This window comes from Chlorocebus sabaeus, chromosome 14 (assembly GCF_047675955.1).
Source record: "Chlorocebus sabaeus isolate Y175 chromosome 14, mChlSab1.0.hap1, whole genome shotgun sequence".
Lineage (NCBI taxonomy): Eukaryota > Metazoa > Chordata > Mammalia > Primates > Cercopithecidae > Chlorocebus > Chlorocebus sabaeus.
The window spans coordinates 86,587,671-86,609,428 of NC_132917.1; the positions used below are offsets into that span (position 1 = coordinate 86,587,671).

General features: G+C 39.3%; 1 protein-coding gene across 4 annotated transcripts in view; it reads left to right on the top strand.

Annotated features, from left to right (window-relative positions):
- The first annotated feature begins 2,625 nt into the window (after positions 1 to 2,625).
- KDM3A (lysine demethylase 3A) overlaps positions 2,626 to 21,758 on the top strand; it is a 59,498-nt gene continuing 40,365 nt past the window's right edge. Inside the window, exons 1-8 of one of the 4 annotated variants that reach the window (XM_007969986.3) lie at positions 2,626 to 2,789; positions 3,779 to 3,994; positions 11,497 to 11,652; positions 12,723 to 12,833; positions 16,681 to 16,783; positions 18,043 to 18,167; positions 18,334 to 18,406; positions 18,512 to 18,600. In XM_007969986.3, the coding sequence (XP_007968177.2) occupies positions 3,809 to 3,994; positions 11,497 to 11,652; positions 12,723 to 12,833; positions 16,681 to 16,783; positions 18,043 to 18,167; positions 18,334 to 18,406; positions 18,512 to 18,600 (843 nt within the window). In that variant the 5' untranslated portion in view covers positions 2,626 to 2,789; positions 3,779 to 3,808. Of the gene's footprint in view, positions 2,790 to 3,078; positions 3,205 to 3,302; positions 3,320 to 3,391; positions 3,600 to 3,778; positions 3,995 to 11,496; positions 11,653 to 12,722; positions 12,834 to 16,680; positions 16,784 to 18,042; positions 18,168 to 18,333; positions 18,407 to 18,511; positions 18,601 to 21,758 lie in introns of those variants that run through there. The other 3 variants (XM_007969984.3, XM_073023146.1, XM_007969985.3) reach the window with 3 other exon arrangements.

The following is a 21,758-nucleotide window of genomic DNA, read 5'->3' on the forward strand; positions in this document are numbered from 1 at the left end:
GAATGAAAATGAAATATAAAATTTTTGGTGTATCTATTGAGATAATCATATGTATTTTCTCCTTTATTAATGTAGTAGATTCCATTAATGAGATTTAAAAATTAAATCTTAAAAGTAACATATGAGTATATTTACCTTATAAAATGAGAGAATTACAGGGAGTGGGGAGATTGAGGAGATGTTGGTCAAAGGACACAAAATTTCAGTTAGGAAAAATAAGTTCAAATAATCTAATGCACATCATGGTGACTATAGTTAATGTCAATATATTGTATATTTGAAAATTGCTAAGAGTAGATTTTAAGTGTTCTCACCACACAAAAAAAGATAAGTATGTGAGGTAATGCATATGTAATTTGATTTAGCCATTCCACAATGTATATCTATACCAAAACATCATATTATACACCATATACAGTTTTACCTGTCAATTAAAAATAAGGTGAAAAATCTGAAAAACAGTACAAAAAAATATACTTATAAAAAATGAGAATTACAAATAATGTGTGTTGTCTTTGACTAACACCCCTAATTCTAGTGTGCACCCCCTAATCCCAGTAACCATTGCTGTAAGGTTGGATAACCATATTTAACAGAACATATATGCTGTTGTTTTTGTATGTGTATTTTCAAATAGTACCAAATGCAAATTTCTTTTTCATTCATAATGTATTTTGGTAACTATTTTTATTGGATCATCTAGCTGCCTTTACTCCTTTACAAATCCTCTACATCTTTCCAATATATGCATTCCATTCCATTCATTATTAATAATTTTATTTATTCCTTCTCCAACTGAAGTACATAAATTATTTGTAGATGTTTTCTTGTTCATATGTGTGTGGGTGCTTTTCTATGGTGCATAACTTATATTCCCAGGTTTTTAGAAAGTTTAAAAACATTTTAAAAAATTATGAGTCGTATTGAATATAAGTGTGCACTTATAATATTCTTAGTTTTCTATGTAACTTAAAAATATTCTCAAGATCACAAGTGTTCAATGTGACTGCATGCTCTATTTAGCCTTGACTAAGGTGAATATATGATTTTTCTTTTAACCTGTCATGGTGAATTTGAGTAATTTTCTAATCTTGAAGTATCTTTGTATTCATGTAACACTAATTAATCATAGCAGTTACCTAAAAGATATGCTGCTGGATTTAATTTACTGGCATTTTATAAAAGAATTTCCCATCTATGTTCCTAACTATAACTGAACCATAGTTTTTCTTTCTTATACTCTCCCGGTTCAGAATTTGTAAAAAATTGGGTTTGGGACTTTTATAAAATGCATTGGATATCTTTCCATCTTTTCTAAGATCAGTAGAATTTTTCCCTTGAGTTGTTTTTCAGATTAATATGTAATTACATTATCTAAGTTCTCGACACCTTCTCTTGTATTTTAAATTTGAGTTGCATACTTCTGAGCTATTTATCTTCTATTCTGATAACAAATTGTCAAATTTGTAAAATTTCTCATCTTTCATAGCATTAGCTTAGGATAGGCCATGTTTTTAGATTCATAATAGTTAAGGAGACCATATTGTCTTCATGGACTTTATCCTTTAATATGAAATCTTTCTCTTTTAATTACATTAATATTGCTATATTGCTTTCATTTGGCTACCATTCGATTAAATATTTTAGCCCAATATTTTCAAGCTTCCTGTGTTGTAAGAGTTTGCTTATGGCCAATTTATAGCTGGATTTTCCTTTTAATCCCAATTGTCTTTTTAAACTTGTGAGTGAAATTAACCCATTTATATTTATTGTAAATACTGATGTTTGGACTTACTTTTCACATTAAAAACATTTTTACCATATGTTCCAGTTTCTTTTGCTTATCTCGTTCCCATTCTGCCTTCCCGTTCAGCCGGACAAATTTTTTTTTCATTTAGCAGCTCCCTTCCTTTAAATGGTCTGCAGATTATAAATCCAATTCAATTCTTGTGTTATTAACTTTAAAAACTTAAAAGTCAGATTCAGAATACGTATATTGAAAATTAACACCCAGAGTTAATTGGCATCTATAATCCCTTGTATGTTTCCAAACATTCTCTGATTATCCGTTTTCACACTTACAAAATGGAGGCATGAGTTCTTCTTAAGGATTAAATGTGATGTAATGTCAAACACCAGCCTTTATGAACATGTCTTCGATTTCTTTATTCCATTTCTTTTTCATTCAATCAAAATACTTCAGGTCCAGGGCACACAATCACCTCTTAACTGCTTTGTCCTTCAAAGTCACCTTCTCTTTCATCTCTTGCATCATTCATTATGGCCTTCAACTACTTTAAATTTCTTTGTAAGTCTCTGAATACCTTCTCAATCCCCCTTTAGAGAAAAAAAATCCCATTATACATTTATGTAAAGGTTTCTTTTGCTCTAAATTTAATGAACGTCATTATCCAGTAACTCCACGCCTTTCTTCATTTATCCTTCAAAATGGCGGACTTCAGACGTTCCACGATCAGCACCACGTGCGCCTGCGCCTCCCGCAGCCATTTCGCCCAGCAGCCTAACCTCCGCGAGGCGCCTGCGCACGAGCCTCCAGCGCACTGTCGCTCCTCCCTCTAGCTGAGTACGCCTGAAACCGCACGTTCTCTTCTCTTCCCTCCCCCGCTGACTCTGCACCGCCCTCACCCTTTCCTGTGAGATTCTTCCGCGAAGTGGAAGGCTCATCTTCGCTCGACAGCCCACGCACTTGAAGAACAATCCAATAGGCACTTATAGCTCAGGATTTCGCCGTTCAGTCTTATCTATGCGCCACGGCAATTTTCCTCCAGGTCCCAAAGTTGATAACCGATTTCGCGGGACTTTTTTTTTGCATACCGTGGGGCAACAAATAGAAAGAATGGGTCTGTGGCGGAGGGATCAGTGGCTTATTCTCTGTGTACTTTAACCTAATGGGGGTCGCCCGGGAGTCGGAAGGGGGAGGGGAAAGGGAGGAGGCAGCCAAGGAATTGTTTTTTTCTCTGGCCCCGCCCTCGCCCGGCCGGCCAATGGTGATGATCTGTTTCCCCCGGAGCCTCGCCCAGCTCTTGTGTCTCAGCCAATGAGCGGCGGAAGCGGCTCCGAGGGGGGCGGGTCCGGGAGGCTGTGCGTGTCTTGTGAGAGCTCTTGAACCAAGTCAGTGCTGGAGTCGCCTGGGCGGCTGGAAACGGCGGCTGCCGCCGGTGACTCAGGGAGGCGGGAGGCGGGGTAAGAGCGCCGCGGCCTCGGCTGCGGGAAGAGGGGGAAGAAAGGTGAAAGCGCTGAGCGCGCGGCCCCGCCGCCCGTTGGCAGCGGCGCAGGCCCGGGGAGACAGGCGCCCGGGGTCGGGGGCCGGGGAGCTGGGCGCCGGGGCGGGGCGGCGGGGCAAGTGCGGAATCGCGGGCTCGCCCACCCTCCCCCGCGGGGCCGCCCGGGGCGGGGACCCAGCCGCCCGGGACCGGCGCTCTGCACCGGGGGCCTTTTCTTTTAGGGGCTGAGGGCTGAACACTTTCAAATCCACTCGAGCCGCAGATAATTCTTCCCTCACTCTTTCTGCGTTTGCGTTTGAGCTGTTAGAGAAGCCAAACTTGGGAGAGCGAGGGTCACGCGGCGCTGGGGCCCGGGTGTGTGGCAGGGGAGGGCGCCGGGGAGCGGGAGGGTGCGGGAGGGGGGCTCGGTACGGGTCCGCCCGGGGCCGCGTCCTCGCGCGGGTTCGGCGCCCTCCGCCCGCCCTCCCTGCTGTCTGCGCCCGGCCCCCTCCCACCGGCCGCCCCCGTCGCATTTTGTTTTTGTGTTTTTGCAGGGAGGAGCCCTTCCTGCAGGCGTGGAAACCATGGTGCTCACGCTCGGAGAAAGTTGGCCGGTATTGGTGGGGAAGCGATTTCTCAGTCTGTCCGCAGCAGACGGCAGCGACGGCAGCCACGACAGCTGGGACGTGGAGCGCGTCGCCGAGTGGCCCTGGCTCTCCGGGACCATTCGAGCTGTCTCCCACACCGACGTTAACAAGAAAGATCTGAAGGTACAGTCGGCTCTGGGCCTCTGCCGCCGGACGTTTCGCAGTTACCTTGGTAACGCGACCATGGGTTCCCTTCCTCCGTTTTCTGAAAACGAAGACCAGAAAGTTGGCATATGATCTGAAGGTGCAGGAAGCTAGACCTTGCAAGTCTTTGGAATGGTTGTGTAGAGCCGAGTTGTGTTTGGCCCACAGCTCCTGGCTGCCTGGCTTTAATAATGGGCTTAGGGTTGTTCAGACACGCTTCATTAATGCCGGTGCTGTGTCCCACTAGGACTGTCTCATCTTTACTCCAAAGGAGGAGGAGTATTTTTGTTAGCGTTAGGTTGGGCCTGTAGGTGACGTTTGGGGTCATTAAGAATTGAGAGTTAGTGCTTGGAAGTACTTTCAGCTGGTTTTGTTTGTTTGTTCTTGTTAATTTATTCACTCAACTTTTAAAAAACTTCCATACTTGTTAAAAACGAAGTGAGTGTAGAGGGAGGAGCTTAAGTTCTGTTTGGCGTATTAGGGTGGGTGTTTGTCCGTATATGGTGGGTCAGAGCAGGAGTGGGTTCCTGGTTGTCTGTGATGAGCCTGTGGGTGGGTGTGGGTTATGACCATATATGGAGGGATGGGGTGGAGCTGTCCCATATATGGTGTATTGGAGGACTGGCTTAGAAATACTGCACTTGGACGCCTGAGGGGAGGGAGAGAATTGGGAACAAGTGCGGCCAGTGAGTTTTTTTTTTTTTTTTAATCATAATGACACTCAGAACCTTTTTCTGTTAGATCTCTTCAAAGACAGATGAATTCTGATTGTGCTCCCTAATAGAAGTATTGGTGTGAAAGGATTGTCTGGGAACAACCAGTGAGGAAGCCATTGTACCAACAAAGACTCCTTTGTGCAAAAATAACTGAAAAAAGGTTCCTAACAAAGACTCCAAAGTAGTGATAACTTGAAGGAATCTTGTCAGAACAGAAGATATTTCCACCCTGCGTAGTGGATATGTTTCAAAATCTTCACTTGGCCGTTGTCTTTGCTTTTTCTTAAACTATGCTCAAATAAAGGAAGCAAGTTTTAGCATTGGCAGTTGATTTTATGTTGATTTCTGAAACGCTGTTCATTTGAGCACTTTCAGGGGGACAGTGTATGCCCAAACTGGTATTTATCTGCAAAGAGTTGTAGGAAAGGGGTATGCTGTTAAGCATGTTTTAAAGCTTCAATGTTGTGCCTTCTCTCATGTTGAAAAGGAGGAATGACCAAAGAGCATTTAACCATGTGCCAAGCACTTCACAACTATGACCTCGTTTAATCCTTATAGCAGTTCTTGGGGGTAGGTACTAATATTGCCCCCATTTTATGGATGAAACTACTGTGCCTGAGGGACATTAAGCATCTTGCCAAGGACTCATAACTAGGAATTGACATAGCCTGTATTCTGTCTAACCCAGGAAGTTTTACTCCAGAAGCTGCCCTCTTAACCGTCAGGCCAGTGATCAAGAGCCACAGCAGAGCTCCTGTCATATGCTGTGAGGTTTGGTTTTTTCCTCCATTCCGCTCATTTTTCTGCCAAATCAGGTTTTGATGTTTATAGAGATAATATATTGTGGTACAAGAATGGCCAACCTTTTTGCTTTGGACTTACAACCTTTCTATAAGATGGGCTTTGTGTACTAGATTTCAGTCGTGTGTGTTGTGGTTTATTTCACCTGCCAAATCAAATTTTCTCTAGTGCATTTGTTTTTATGTGATTTGAATGGAAACAAGATTTTATTTAAACTTTACAGTCTTTAGTTCTTTGGCAGATGTTGAGAGACTAGGCGTTCCCTTCTCTTCTCTGGCAGTGACCAAGGACCTGTTGGGTTAGGCAGGCAATCTAGGAGGAACTTTACATGTATATATTTTTAAATCTCCTCCCTCCACCCCCGACCTTTGAGGAGGTGGTGATATCTTCATTTTCAGAATGAGGAAATAGATTTAGGAAAAGGAATCTTCTCCAGATTTGCATAATTAACTACTAAGGGAGGCTGCGAATCCAGATTTGGCCGAGTGTCTTCTCCACTGCACTTCGGTGCCTAACCTGAAGACACCTGGGAGTCAAAAACATGTCATGTCAAAAACAATTTTGGCTAGGTTGAATTTTTGCCTTACTTTGTACACATCACAACTCAACCCTCATGTAAGATGCCAATCTACTGTCTCTTTTCTAGGCATGATTTATCACTGCATTTCTTAGTTGAGTAGCAGATATTAAGTTTGGGGGCTAAGTTGCCTTTAACAAAAAATAGGATTTTATTTTACCTTGATTTTAGAGTTCGGGGGTCTTGTTGCCCAGGCTGGTCTGGAACTCCTGGGTTCAAAACACCGAAACCAATTTGTGATTGGTGAGATACAGGCAGGAACCAAGTAACTAAGAACATGCTTGCACTAGGGTTTAGGGGCTTTACGTTTTGGCGGGGGTGGGATGGGGGTGGGGCGAGGAGCTGAGATGAATGTCAATAAGTAACATTCAAGGAATATGTAACCATTCTTCTATTATTAGGACCAATACAAGTCTGTCTAGACTGGCTTGCTTAGATAGCTAGGCATGATGTTAATGAGGCCAAGGCTTGTTAATTTTGTTTCATCTAGAGAGACTTTGTAACAGAATCACTTATTTAGATGACAAAAAGATAATATGTCTAGTAGTTGGTTACATAGAAGTTAAGGTGAAGACATAATAACAGTAGATAACTATGATTAAGTGGTTACATCAGGATTTAGCAAAGAAAAAATAATCATTAAATGATTATTATGTGACGATTGCTTCATTTAATCCTTACAGATATCCTAGATGGTAAACTACATTTTTAGTGTCAAAAACTGAGGCGTAAAGAAGTTAAATAACTTGTCCAAGTTTGTCTCCAGACCTTGGACACTGGGCTTTAATATTCAGGTAGAGCGAGGTTAGAGCATTTTAGTTTGCTAGCCTCTATATCCCTAGCACCTAGAACACTGCTTGGCATGTAGTGTGTGCTCAACTATTTGAATGGATAAATGAAGGAATTGTAAAATTATTACCTCTCCTGTGGAGCAACAGTTCAGAAAGAATCTACTGATGGGGCAGTAGCATTCTCTTCATCTGGAATGACAACAGATCTTAATTAGATGTGGCTATAAAGACCACTTTAATCTTATTTTTATCCTGCTCTTTCTACTTGAGTATGAAATGAGTTGCTTCCTAGCTGATTTTGTTCACATAATTATGCATGCTGGGAATGCCCTGCTTCTTTAACTTGTCCTTTTCTTCCTTGAAGCCTAGCTTTTCCTTGAGTCTAATGCCCCTTCTTAGTCCTTAGGGGTGTCCTTAGCAGGTAAGTAGTCCTTGCCATCTGTATGTATCATTTCCTGCTATTGTCAGCAGTTGGGTTACTTGACTAATGCCTAGCCTTTCATTTTTGCACACCATTGGAACTTTAATGTTAGTGCAGTCTGCTGCCAGTCAAGCCATGTAAAATGAAAAAACTAGCACAGTATAAAAACTGCCCCTTTTAATTGAATGCTGGACCTTGGGATTTTAGACAAACATTTTATTTAGGCATAAGAAGACATAAGTGGAAGCACAAGGAATTAATTTCTTTGTGGGATAGTGAATTAAGTGCTATTCTGCATTGTACAGGGCACAAAATAGACATGTAATTAAAAATTTCTTGTCTAAAAACCATATCATTCTGTGCTCCTACTTTTAAACTTGGAAACATTTTCCTTGGTCTTTCTGATGGCTTTTATAATCATATAGTCAGGTGAGATGAGAGTATGGTAAGAGTGGGAGATTTTGATATTAGTTTATTAAATATAAGAGATTTTCTGTTGGGGAAATATTAGCTTGAAAAATCTGAAATATCGAGCATTTGGTCAAGGTGTTTCATAGGTACTAATAAGGTACACATTTGCAAAATACAATATTAAAAGGAGCAGATTTCAAAATTATAGGTAGTGAATCATAATTGACTCTGGCTTTTGAAGTCACGCGGCCTAAGTTACACATCTCATTGTGAACCAAAGGAGCACGGGTGAAATAACACAATTTGGAATAGAAACTAGTTGTATCTGTCAGCTTGCATGAGCTTGGTCAAGTCACTTTAGTTCTTACTGAATTTAAATGTCTCTTTAGGTCAGGCGCAGTGGCTTACACCTGTAATCCCAGTAATTTGGTAGGCCAAGACGGGTGGAGGTCAGGAGTTCACGACCAGCATGGCCAGCATGGTGTAAAACCCAGTCTCTACTAAAAATACAAAAATTAGCTAGGTGTGGTGGCACACACCTGTAATCCCAGCTACCTGGGAAGCTGAGGCACGAGAATCACCTGCATCCGGGAGGCAGAGGATGCAGTGAGCTGAGATTGCACCATTGCACTCCAACTTGGCAACAGATTGAGACTGTCTCAAAAAATAAGTGTCTTTAAATGTCCACAGAAGAGGCTTTTTGGGGGGATGTCATTAAATGTAAAACCTCAGACCTCAAGGCACAAATGAAAGATGCTTTGTTTTTTCTGGAAATGGGGGTCTCGCTCTGTCACCCAGGCTAAAGTGCAGTGGCGCAATCATAGCTCACTGCAGCCTCAACTTCCTTGGCTCAAGCAATCCTCCCACCTCAGCCTCCCAAATATCTGGGACCAGAGGTGTGCACCACCACTCCTGGTTAATTTTTGTATTTTTTGTAGAGACGAGGTTTCCCCACGTTGCCTTGGCTGGTTTAGAACTCCTGGACTCAAGTGATCCTCCTGCCTTGGCCTCCCAAAGTGCTGGGATTACAGGTGTGAGTCACCGTGCCTGACTGACATATATGGTTTTGCTAGGAAACTTTTGAACAATATTGAAGAAAGCTCACAACTTGTTGGTTTTATTATGTATTTTTTAAAGTCGTCTTTTTCCAAACCAAAGATAATGTGAATTTTTGGCTAACACAGCCTAATATTTGAAAGTCATAAGCTTAAATTGTTTTTAAGGAGCTGAATTTTTTTTTTTTCCCCCACATCACTCAAAAATTGGGATATGAATAAGGATCCCGTCTGGCTTTTGGTTTAGGGTTATCTTAAGCTTTAGATAGTGATCTGGTAAGAACTGTGATGTTGCTTAAGTTTTGGGAAACCACTTAAGATCTTAATCTGTCTTAATCCTGCACTTTTTTTTTTTTTTTTTTTTTTTTGCTGAATAGATATTAATCATGTTGAAGACCCTCTTTCCCCTGCTCCTAATAGGTGATACCTTGATAAGATTTGAATTAACCATGGAGGTATTAAAACTACTGAGTTGTCTTGCCAGACCCTTTATATACTGTCTTTTGAAATATGCCCAACTATGCAATGAGAGGTGTTACGTTTTTCATTTTGAAAAACGTTGAGAGAACTTAGATTTTCTAAGTGAGGGTTCTTAACCTGGGGTGCAGGTTAGTTGGTTTCCTTTGTAATTATAAATATTTTATTTTATATATGTAAAATCATTCTGAGAGAGATTCAGTATAGCTGAGAATTCAAACCAAGATCTCTGAATCTGGATCTGGAATTTGTGGGTGCTCATGCTTCTTATGCCACATTGCTGGTAAATGAGAAAACTGTCCACCTAAAGCTTGGTTGAGTTTGAGGTTGATGTGAATATGGAGCAGAAAGACTAGCCAATTTAGGGGAGATGTCAGAAGATAAGGATTCCGTGGCTAGGAAACAGAAAGAAAGATGGGCAGTCTCTGCCAACCTTTGTGAAAGACCATTTGGTTGATTACAGTGATAGAAAACATATATATAACCAGGGAGAAACATATATGGGCCTTGCCACGCGGGTGTTTACATTCATTCTGATTTGGAAAGTACTCAGTAATAACTGCAAAGTTAAAAGCCTAAAATACCAAGAAGATATGTAGTTTCCTAGGTAAAGTTGCCTGGGAAGTTAGGGATGCATGTTTTGTTGGCTGAGAAGGGTAGGGTAGATCTTAGATTTCATTTATTTTTATCCTGTGGACTGGAGAAGGTTTGGGATTGGGGCTAATGTGGGAATTTAGTGCCTTCTGAGTAGATGAGAGAAACAAGATAGGAACCCAATGCAGAGGGAAATTTATTCATTAATCTATTCCAACAAGTATTTGAGTGCCGATTAGTTTCCATATACCAGTGATATACGGTGGTAAGCAAAAGCAGAGACAGACTTTGACCTATTAGAATTTATTTGTCAATCAGTTAACCACAAATAAATAATGCAAAGTGTGGATAAGAGCTAAGACGGAAAAGTACAGAACTTTGAGTGCAATTATAGTAAGGAGACCTCTCTTGGGAGAGAGAGGCACTTTGGTAAGGGAGGGTTTGAGGAAAGGATATATGAATTTTGTTCTGACAGATGAAGTTAACTAGTTAATAAACTTAAGGTTGAAAAGGGATGTATGACTGATGTCTGTAAAATTATGAACAGATTTGATAGATGATAGATGTATTAACTAATTCCTGGAAACCAAAATGAGAGACCTCTTTAGTGAGAGGAGGAATTTTAAATCAAATAGAAACAGTGATTTTTACACTGAATATTGAGGGAGTTTATTGTCATTGGTAGAATACAAAAAGCGTTAAAGAGGACCTAGAATAAGTTAAGGGGTAGCATATTCATAATGGGTTAAGGAAGCTGGAGTGTTTCAGTGCTTTTATATGACTTTGAGTTTTATGGTTTTGTAAACAATTCCTGCTCATAGATCACTCCCAGAAGCCCACTTTTAGACTGAATTTTTTTAATGTCTTAAAATGTGTATACAAATTATAAGAGTTGTAGCCTTAGGGTTAAAAGTATTATGCAGGTCAGAAGCAGAAAACATTACAATTATTTGGAAAACAATATTTCAAGGTAGTTTAACTTTCATGTAAGAAGTTATAGTTCTGAAAAACTCTGTAGACATTATATTAATCACTTGTTTCTATGTTATCAAACTAGTAGTTTTAGACTCCAAATTCTGTGGTAAATTTCCTAGCTTATTCAACTGAAAGGGATATTGAAGATGTGCTATATATTAGGCCTTGTGCTAAATTCTACTCATTTCAGAGGAATTCAAAAGCAGGTGGTGGATTGTGGTGATGGGGTGTTGTCTGAAGCCCACTTATATTGTCAACAGAGAGTTACAATGCAATTCTATTAAGTACATCTTTTGAGTTTCAAATTTTTGTCTTCCAATTCCAAAAGCTCAGATGTCTAATTAACATATGTAAACACCTGCTAAGTAGGGGTTCTTTGGTTTCTGGGCTTCCCAGGGGTTTACTTTAGGGACAGAGACTGGCCCAAAAAGCCTTGACTTCTGCATCCCGAAGTGAGTTGGGAGCCAAAGCCTGGTTCATGTGTGATTACGTATTGTGGGCTGTGACGGGACGTGAGGGAGCTGAAAGGGGGAAAGCACATCCAGATAAAAGATTCACATAGAATAATGAAGTAAGTATAGTTCATTATTAACTGGGGCATTTGTAATGCTTATTTTTACAAATTGAATCTGCTTCCCCCACCCCCCAATTTTGTCTGTCTAGGTGTGTGTGGAATTTGATGGGGAATCTTGGAGGAAAAGAAGATGGATAGAAGTCTACAGTCTTCTAAGGAGAGCATTTTTAGTAGAACATAACTTGGTTTTAGCTGAACGAAAGTCACCTGAAATTTCTGAACGAATTGTACAGTGGCCTGCAATAGTGAGTAAAACTTGGGCTTATTGAACTCCTGAGAAGAGGGTGTTTTATCCATTGTGGGTAAAACAAGGAATATATAAATGTAATGCCAGAAAGTCAGAAAAGTTCCCAGGATCTCCTGCCAGCCCTGGAGGTAGTAGTGGGAATGTCTAGGTCAGAAGGCAGGAACCTAGCAGTCATATGCAAACATATAGATCTGTTTGGTTTGGCCCTTGCAATACTTTCAAAACATTTGAATTAATTGCCTACTTTAAAAAATGCGGAGAATACATCTAAAAATCTAGATTTCCACTGTCTCTTAAAAAATCTACAAGATAATGGCAGCACTGGAGCCTTAAGGCAGCAATAGGCTGGAACTGAATAGTAGCTGTTGCCTTGTTTCCTGTAGGGTTTCCAGTCTTGATCTTATGATCTTTAAGGTTCCCTCTGGATTATTATATTTTTTGGCTTTAAAGATACTATAAGTCAGTATATGATTGTGCTTTATCCACATTGTAAAGTGTGGTGCAAAGAGAAGAGTGAGCGCTGTCTGGAGAGGGCACTTTAGTCTTTATAGGACTTGAGCTGGTGCTTCAAGGAGTAAAGGTTGGATCTAGATAGTTTGGAAAGGCCAGGAGAATAGTTGAAGGCTGATCAGATTGTGATCAGATTTTGCCCATAAGTGAATAGAGCTGCCATGGAGATTCTTGAGAGATAAGGGTTGTGGTTAAAGTTTTATTTTGCTTTTTGTTTTTTTTTTTCCAGCTGTTTAGAACTGGGTAAAAACACAGGCCTGTCTCCCCAGAAAAGTGTGCATACAAACAGTTTTTGCATAAATTTTTGGGAAACCATGAATCTGTGGACCCAGTCCTGTATATTAATAACTCCCAAATGTCTGTCTGGTTTAAATTACTGGGTTTGAATAAAAATTGTATTATCTGTGGCTGCATAAATAGTAGTTGTGAGATAACTTGCAGTAAATAAAAAAAATTAATGGCTTTATCACTTTCTCTGTGTATGGAAAATAGCCAGTTCCTATTTTCAGAATTATGCTGACAGCAGTTATGATGCTAATGTGTTTTCTTTTGTTTTAGATGTACAAACCTCTGTTGGACAAAGCTGGTTTGGGATCCATAACTTCTGTTCGCTTTCTGGGAGATCAACAAAGAGTATTTCTTTCTAAAGATGTTTTGAAGCCTATACAGGTAAAACATAGAAACAGTAGTAATCTTTAGAAACAGAAATACGAACTCCTTTAACATGAGAAGTAAAGTACAGTTGAACCTTGAACAGTGCGGGTATTATGGATGCGGACCCCTTGCACAGTAAAACATCTACATATAACTTCAATTCCCTCCAAACTCTGCTAATAGCTTACTGTTGACCAGAAGCCTTGTTGATAAACAGTTGGTTAACATATATTTTGTGTATGTATTACATACTGTATCTTACAATAAAATTAGCTAGATAAAAGAAAATGTTATTAAAATCGTAAGCAGAATACATTTAGTATTCATTAAGTAGAAGTAGATCATTATAAAGGTTTTTATCCTTGTCTTCATGTTGAGTAGGCTTTCGGTCTTGCAATCTCAGGGGTGGCAGAGGTGGAAGAAAATCTGTTGATAAGGGGTCTGCAAAGTCCACACCTGTGTTGTTCAGTGGCCAAATGTATTGATGTTGATTGCTCTAATTTAAATACCTAACGGGAAAGAACCCATCCCATCATCAATTAGGTGTTAGACTCATTCCTCAGTGTTAGCTTTTGGGTTAGTGCTGTCCATTTATGGTTGAAAGGACTATAGTTGATGGTGTGTGTGTATGGAAAACACTTAGGTAATATGAAAATAATGTTTAAAAGTAGACTTTATATACATATATGTGCATGCATATATATACACTTATGCATACATATATAAGCAATCCTCATTATTTGTAGATTATATATTTGTGAATGTATCTACTTGCTAAAATATATTTGTAACCCCAAATCAATACTTGTGGTGACTCATGGTCATTCACCAGTACTTGCACAGCTGCAAACAATTTGAGTTGCGTGATGCAGGTTCCCAGCTCCTAGCTAAGGTTAAATAGGTGATGTTCCACCTTGTTTCACTTATGCTGTAAATAAGTGTGCTTCTTGCAGTCTAGTGCTGCATTTTTGTGCTTTTTTTTTTTTTTTTTTTTTTGGTGATTTCACTGTTTAAAATGGTCTCAGCAGCAGTGCTGAAGTGCCATGATGTGTCTTAGGAACAAAATGTGTTAGATAAGCTTCGTTCATCTGTGAGTTATAGTGCTCTTGGCTGTGAATTCAAGTTTAGTGCATAAGCAGTATATGTTAAATAAGATGTTTTTCAACAGAAACACATAAAACAAGATTATGTGTCAATTGTTTGATGAAAATGTGACCAGAGGCTCGAAGGAACCTATGCCTGTATTTCCCCTAGGAGCAATGGTTCAGTATTTGTTAATAAACCATTTTTTTGCAACTTGATAAAACTTAAATACTGCAAATGGGTGAGAATAGACTTCACGCGCGTGCACAAACACACATTATAATAATATTCATCTTTTAGATATCATTTATAAAGCTGAATAATCTTCTTTACCACTTTCTGTTTTGTGACTTCATACTTGACTTGTTTCTTTGTGGTATAGAACTCTGAAACCTATTTGCTAAAAGTGGTTTGGGGTCAGTGGTTACCGGGTTGCCAAGCCTGTGTTGGGAAGCCCAAAGCACTGGCTTTCCCTCTACTTGAGTCTCATCCGTACTTCCATATCTGGAAAGTGAGTGAAAACAGGATTCATAATCTGAACCTTATTTTATAATGTTTAAGTAATGGAACAGAGGAAGATGCTTTCACTTAGTTAATTTCAGACACAAGTTCTTAGGTTAGATACCCATCTTGATATTTTTCCTGCCTTAAAAGGAAGACTGACTTGCTTGCAGGGATCAAATAACATACAGGGAGGTTGTGGATATTTTGCTTTAGTGAGTGATAAAAGGAATTTTTTATTCTTAGTGATGTTTTCTGAATTTACATCTTTCCTGTATTTAAGGTTTTCAGTTAAGGTAGAACTCTAGTTTTGTTTTTTGAGGTTGAAAAAGAAACATCTAAATTAGTAAGTTTATATTTATTCTCAGGGAGAGGGGCTGTGAGCCATCAGTGTGAATGTTGTCATTAATACAATATTAATATATAATTAACTGGGAGAAATATAATGTGTGGTCTTTTACTGATGTTGAGTTTTCAAAGTTTAGTACTTCAGATAATTATCTTGTAGATATGGGTGATCACAGTAGGCTGTACGAAAGTCCACATTGGGGGATGTGATTACCCCAGTAGGATACTTGCTCTAGATAATGCACAGAGCACGTGAATATCATTTGGCATATGCAAAAATTGGGGTTGAAAGTTAGGGTCCGTCTTTAGATTGAATTTCACTCAGTTATCTGTGGGTGAGAAAAAGATAAGGTATCTGGACAACTGTCTTGCACTTTTGGTAAGCCCTAAAACTCTTCTAGGTAGCCTGATATTTTTCTACTTTATTGAAGCCCTTTGCTGTTCTTTCCATTATTATGTACTTTCATCTTGTAGTAGGAATTGGAGAATACAATTAAATTTTTTGAAACTGTATAAACAATACATGCATGAGAAAACAAAAAAAACACGTTCTGGTAATTAATATTGATCTCTTATGGAGACCCTAGGTTTGTCTAATGTTACTTGGCAAAAGAAATACATTTTTCCAATGCGGCTTCTCTCTCTAACAGACTAGTTATCCTTCCCAGTGGGAAAAATGGATGAACCATTCTTGGTCACTAACCATTTCACAGTGGCAGAAAAGCATAAAGGCCTGATATTGGAAGGGCTTCTGTGTTTAGCACTGTTTTTTCTTTGCCCTGCTAGAATTCGGTTTGGCAGGTTATTCCTATTGACAGTTTCTGTATTACATTTATCATAACTGGGTGTGCACACAAAGCCAGAAGACTGTGGAATAGTGCCAAGAATGGAGCTGCTGCCAAGAATTGAATGTTTCAGAACTGGCTTACTCTGAAGCCTGAGGCTATTCATTCAGATTTTCTGTTTGTCCCCCGACATCCCTTTTTGTAAAAAAAAAAAAAAATGCATTTGTAATACTAGTTATGTTAAAATAATCTGTGTGAAATGGGTTGTTAAAAACAGCAGTTTCTTACCAGGAAGGGAGCTGAAGTTTGGTCAGCTTTAAGGTGCCTTAGAAAATAGGGTTTTGGCCTAGGTAACCAGGCCGAGATGTGGTTCAAGATTTTCCCTAAAATTGCCATCATGGGTGCATGCTTGCTCATCCCCAGGGTGGCCACCGGGCACAGCCATGGATTCACTAATGGGAATGTGGAAAAAAGGGCTGCCCATAATCAGTGGAGTTTGGTGGAAAGAGATATGTGTACCTTTGGAGTTAATCTTTATGATGTATCAAAAGGTTTGGAGAACACTGATTAAGGAAACATGCTTCTGATTGATGAATAAACTAACTCTCGGTTATGGTCATCTACCCCTGCTAGGAGGTAACACAGTGTATTATATGGCACAGGCAGTGTGTTATATAAAATAAAACCCAAACAGTAATTGAAATGAATTGACCATGTGCATCTGTCTCTTGTGTGTCTTATCTGTGTTTTTTGTCCCTTGGATTTGGATTGTGATTTCCCCATCCACAGTATTTAGGATACAGAGTGTTTTTTACTTGGATTGACCAGCTATTTGTTTGCTTGCTTTTTTCCCATCGACAAAGTTAGTCATATTTAAAATTATGCTTTGACCTACTCTTAATATTTCTCATGCTTCTAGCTTGGGATGACTTTACTTCAGTCTGCCTTATAGCTGTGATCATTTGATGGTTTAGGACTTTTTGAGCCATCTGGATTACTGGAATTGGAATGATTTGGGCTATCACGTGGTTTGTTGATACTACTTTAACCCATTTGATTAACCAATTGAAATAGCCCACTGGAATTTAAATAACTCTTCTTATTAACTGTTAACCCTTAACATGTAATGATTTTTCATTTTTCAGGATGTAAACAGTCTTCGACTTTCTCTTACGGATAATCAGATTGTCAGCAAAGAATTTCAAGCTTTGATAGTGAAGCATTTAGATGAAAGCCATCTTTTAAAAGGTATGTGCATTATCTAGTGTTGATAGTTCATGAGTTGACCAATAATTAGCTTGTGAGAAACTAGGGTTTAGCCTCTCATTCATTTGCTCATTGAAATTTCTTTTTTTCTTTTCTTTTTTTTTTTGAGACAGAGTCTTGTTCCTAGGCTGGAGTGCAGTGGTGCTGTCTTGGCTCACTGCAGCCTCTGCCTTCCAAGTAGCTAGGACTACAGGCATGTATCACCACACCTGGCTAGTTTTTGTATTTTAGTAGAGACAAGGTTTCACCATGTTGGCCAGACTGGTCTCAAACTCCTGGCCTTAAGTGATCTGCCTGCCAAGTGTGAGCCATGATGCCCAGCCGTTTCTTTCTTTATTGCTCAAATAAATTTTTAAGAGTTTTAAAATTTGAAATTCAAAAAATGTGTGTGTTGCTAAAACCTCTGAAATTTGGAAAGTTTGGGGATTATATGAAACTAATAGTAAAGTAGGGCCAGGCATAGTGACTCAAACCTGTAATCCCAACACTTTGGGACGTCCAAGGTGGGAGGATTGCTTGAGCCTAGGATAGGAGTTCAAGACCAGCTTGGGCAACACAGGGAGACGCCGATCTCTACAAAACATTTTTTAAAAAATTATCCCAGTGTGGTGGCACATGCCTGTAATCCCAGCTACTCAGGAGGCTGAGGCAGGAGGATCACTTGAGCCCAGGAGGTCAAGGCTGCAGTGATCCCTGATTACACTGCTACGCTCCAGCCTGGGTGACAGAGAGCAAGACCCTGTCTCAAAAAAAATAAAAATAAAAATAAAAAAATAAAGTAGATATTTTTAAAGCTCAGCTATATTTTGAAGTGGAATTTGATATGTTTGGAATATCAGCCATATAAAATGGATAAGGCATTAATTTGATACTCCTTACTTTACCTTTTATGTTACTGAGTTTCTACAATCATACATTTTTTTCCGTGTTTTTTAGATTATCAGGCATAGTATTTCTGTTGGGGTTCCTGAATTTGATTCCTCTAAAACTACACAGGACAGTGAGTGAGGTCTTGATGAATTGTCTGATACGACTTCGGTCTGATACAAAATAAAAAGTTTAAATTTTCTTTTAGCTTTTCTGAAATGTCAGTCGTCTTATGTTTGTAGTGATTCTTTTAATGTTTACTTTTGCATTTTTTAAAAAAAAGACTTAGGAAAAGATTGTCCTGGATGATGTTGCTATTGGGAGATAATGCAAATGGCTCTAAGGTTTTTTTTTTTTTTTTTTTTTTTTTTAAGGTGACAAAAACTTAGTTGGTTCAGAAGTAAAAATTTATAGCTTGGACCCATCTACTCAGTGGTTTTCAGCAACCGTTGTAAGTGGAAACCCAGCATCAAAAACTCTTCAAGTCAACTGTGAGGAGGTAAAGACAACAATAACTCCTTGTAAGATAACTCGACAAAGTATGATAACTATACAAAGCATGTATGATTTTCTAGGCACTAAATACCTTTATTATTTGAAACTGATTTTCAGTATGTTCTTGAGCATTTTTATTTTCCTGTATCTTTGTTTCATTTATTTTTAAGATTCCAGCACTGAAAATTGTTGATCCATCACTGATTCATGTTGAAGTTGTACACGATAACCTTGTGACATGTGGTAAGATACGTTATTAAAATCTTTCTTCTCCTTTCCCTTTTCCTCCTTTCTTCTCATATTAAGAGAAACAGGGAAGCCAACTTAACCTATTTTTAAATATTTTAGGTAATTCTGCAAGAATTGGAGCTGCAAAACGCAAGTCTTCTGAGAATAATGGAACCCTGGTTTCCAAACAAGCAAAATCTTGCTCTGAGGTAACCTTTATTTATGTCACTTGTGTAAAGCTTTCCTTAACTCTAACATTGCATGGCTAGTTTATATTTTTTTAATCATTTATTTAATTATTTTTGTTTCAGAGATAGGATCTCACTCTGTCACCCAGGCTAGAGTGCAGTGGTGCAGTCAGAGCTTACTGCAGCCTTGAACTCCTGCCTCCAGAGTAGCTGGAACTGCAGGCATGCACGACGTCTGGCTAATTTTTGTGTTTTTTGTAGAGACAGGGTCTTGGTATGTTGATCAGACTGATCTTGAATTCCTGGGCTCAAGCAATCCTCCTGCCTCAGCTTCCCAGAGTGCTGAGATTACAGTCATGAGTGAGCTACTGCCCCTGGCTGCATGGCCAGTTTTTTTAGTGTTATATTGCTGTCTGCTCTTCTTTGCTAGTTCCAGATCTTGGCCATAATTTCTACACTGAAGCAGATGGAGATAATATAAGTTTATGGTTCACTATTTTATGTAAAAAAGTTTCATTTTTTGGTATTTGCTGGAGATTCTCAATAGATTTGACAATTTCACCATGTGGAAGTGTTCTTAAAGGTAAATTGAGTTGTGTGTGTCAGTGCCTGGCATGAAAAGAGGGAAGGAGCCTTAGAATTCTGAGTAGTTTGGGCGTTGAAATAGGACCCTCACCTTCTGAATAATAAGGAATTTTAATTGGTCGTTTGTGATTGGGTAAACAAATGTATTTCAAGGGAAGTGATTGGTTTGCTATTACTATTTTCCGCCCAAAAAAGTATAGGCTTTTGTGAATGCTACCATGGGTTCAGGTACCAGATTTAATTCTGTTCTGAAATAGTTACCATTTGGACCAAGACTATTTCTTTTTTAGGTGAATTAAATCATTAGGACCTGTTACAGTACAGATAACTTTTTTGCACCTTCGGAATCCAAATGCACTTGCCACCTGGATAGTTTCCGGTGTTATAATTATCGAAAACTGCTTTATAATGCTCTGCCCCAGGCTGGAGTTTAAAATTTAAAAACTGACCAAGGCCAGGAGAAATGGCATGGGGAGTGGGCCAGGAAGCCAATGAATAAATCTAGGTTTTTTGATTAAGGGCAGACTGGACTACAGCATCGACTGGAACCAAAGCTAGCACTGTGCCACACAAACACTTGAGTCTATGTAGCTAGGATGGTTAATTGGCTTTCTTGAATCTTTGCCTGTATACAGGCAACAGGAACTTTAATACTTCACCAAAAGCTTTGTAAACCAGTGTCTGAAGCCTCTGCCCTCCTTTGAAAGGGTATAGGCTTTGACTTCTTGAGTGGAGACTCAGGTTGTTTAGGAAAGAATGAAGAAGTAATTATGGAAATTAGTCTTACTACCTTGCATTTTTGCCTTAAAGTTTACAAGGTAATTTCAAGTACATCCATCCAAGAAACCACAGTTACTGTATTAAGTACTCACTGTGTGGTGGATACTTGGTCCTGGAGATTGAAAGGTATCTGGAGTTCCTGTATAGGATAGTGAAGGAGACAGACTTCCAAAGGGCTCCCACAAGTGCAGGGGGAGTGCTCTGGGCAGGAGCTCTGCAGGTGCCTCAAGAAGCAGCCTGGGCAGAACCCGTGAGACAGAGAGGACATGTCTTATTTGGTGAAGGGCAAATGTTTCATTGTGGCTGGGGCACAGGAGGCATGGAAAAAGAGAAGCAGGGTCAGAGGTAGGAAGTTTGGGTTTTATGCTGCAGATGAAGAAGGGGTATCTGGGGTGTTCAGGAGTTTTAAGTTCAGGAGATTGACTTAAGCTTTGTAGATGATGGATGAGAGAAGGAGATGAGAATAGAAATGAAGGCACTGATTAGGTTAGTTGTATTGCACATTATAAATAGGCTTGAAGTGAGGTGGTAGCTAAGGGGTTGGAGAGCTATTTAGGAGACAGCATTAGTTGAATTTGGTGGAAGACTAGGTGTTAGGACTGAGGAAGCACAGGAACCTAGCTAATGAAGTAGGTAGAACAAATGGAATGTCTGCCTCAAAGAACATGACAGTTCTAGCTTAGGAATCCCAAGTGACATGGTCAGGCAATTACTTGTGATACTATATAGTCTCCCAGTGTAGAAAGGGGCTGAGCTGGTGAGGAATAGGGGTCCCTAGTCTAGAAGGGAACAGATAGTAAAGCTCTGGGTAAGTAATGTGGCCAGGACTACACAGAGGATGTCAAGGTCAGAGACAATATTGTCGAGTAATCCATAGTATTAGAAGCTGAGAGATAAACAGGATAGAACAATAATTTCTTTATGTCAGGTTTTAACATTAGAGAAATTATTAGTAGTCTAGAATTAGTAAATATCAGTTTGGAGAAGTTGGTTGTGTGTTACCTGTCATGGGGAATGTGTCAGTGTAAATTGGAGTATGATGAAAAGGAGAGCTGAGCTGCGAGGTGTGCTGAGGAAGAGGGGTCAGGAATAGGAGTGGCATATCCTGTTGGATGGTGGAGCGATCAGTCTGGGGTGCAAGCAGAACTGAGGTCAGTGGGAACCTCCTGTGGGGGAAGGTGCCTTCAGAGTGTTGAGTGTGTCAGCAATGGGAAAGGCGTTTGAGCAAGTAAATTTCTAACCTTCAAGGAGGTACTTGTAAAATGTGGGTATATAGACATATATGATGTGATCCTGTCTCCTTGACTCAAATTCTTAAAAGGTAGGGAGCATTACTTTTTTATCTTTCTCAGCTTGTTGCCCATATTATACGTGCTATTGAGCTGATTGATGGGCACATTAGAAGCTATTAAAAAAAATAAGCCTGCACTTTAGCCTGGAGATAAGTTTCTTAACTTCTGCATCTAAAATGATAAACTATTTAAATAAAGTGTTTTAAAAATGTACGTTGCAGCTCTTGAGCTCTATGCTAGTCATGTCATTCTAAAGGGAGTTGAAGGTGGTAGATTTTTACTTGGGTTTTAGAAGTGTTTGAAAATATTTTTTTGATTATTAAGCTCATCTCATTTTAAAATTTTTGGTTAACCTAGAAAAGTATAGTAAAGAATAGAATCATCACTTATAATTATACTTCTCAGAGACTCTCTGTTTACATTTTGAAATACTTATCTCCTATCTCTTTTTCCCCCATATGTATCACAGAGACCTGATTTTTTTGTTAGTTTTTTAAAACTAAAAACCATAGTCTTGTAGCC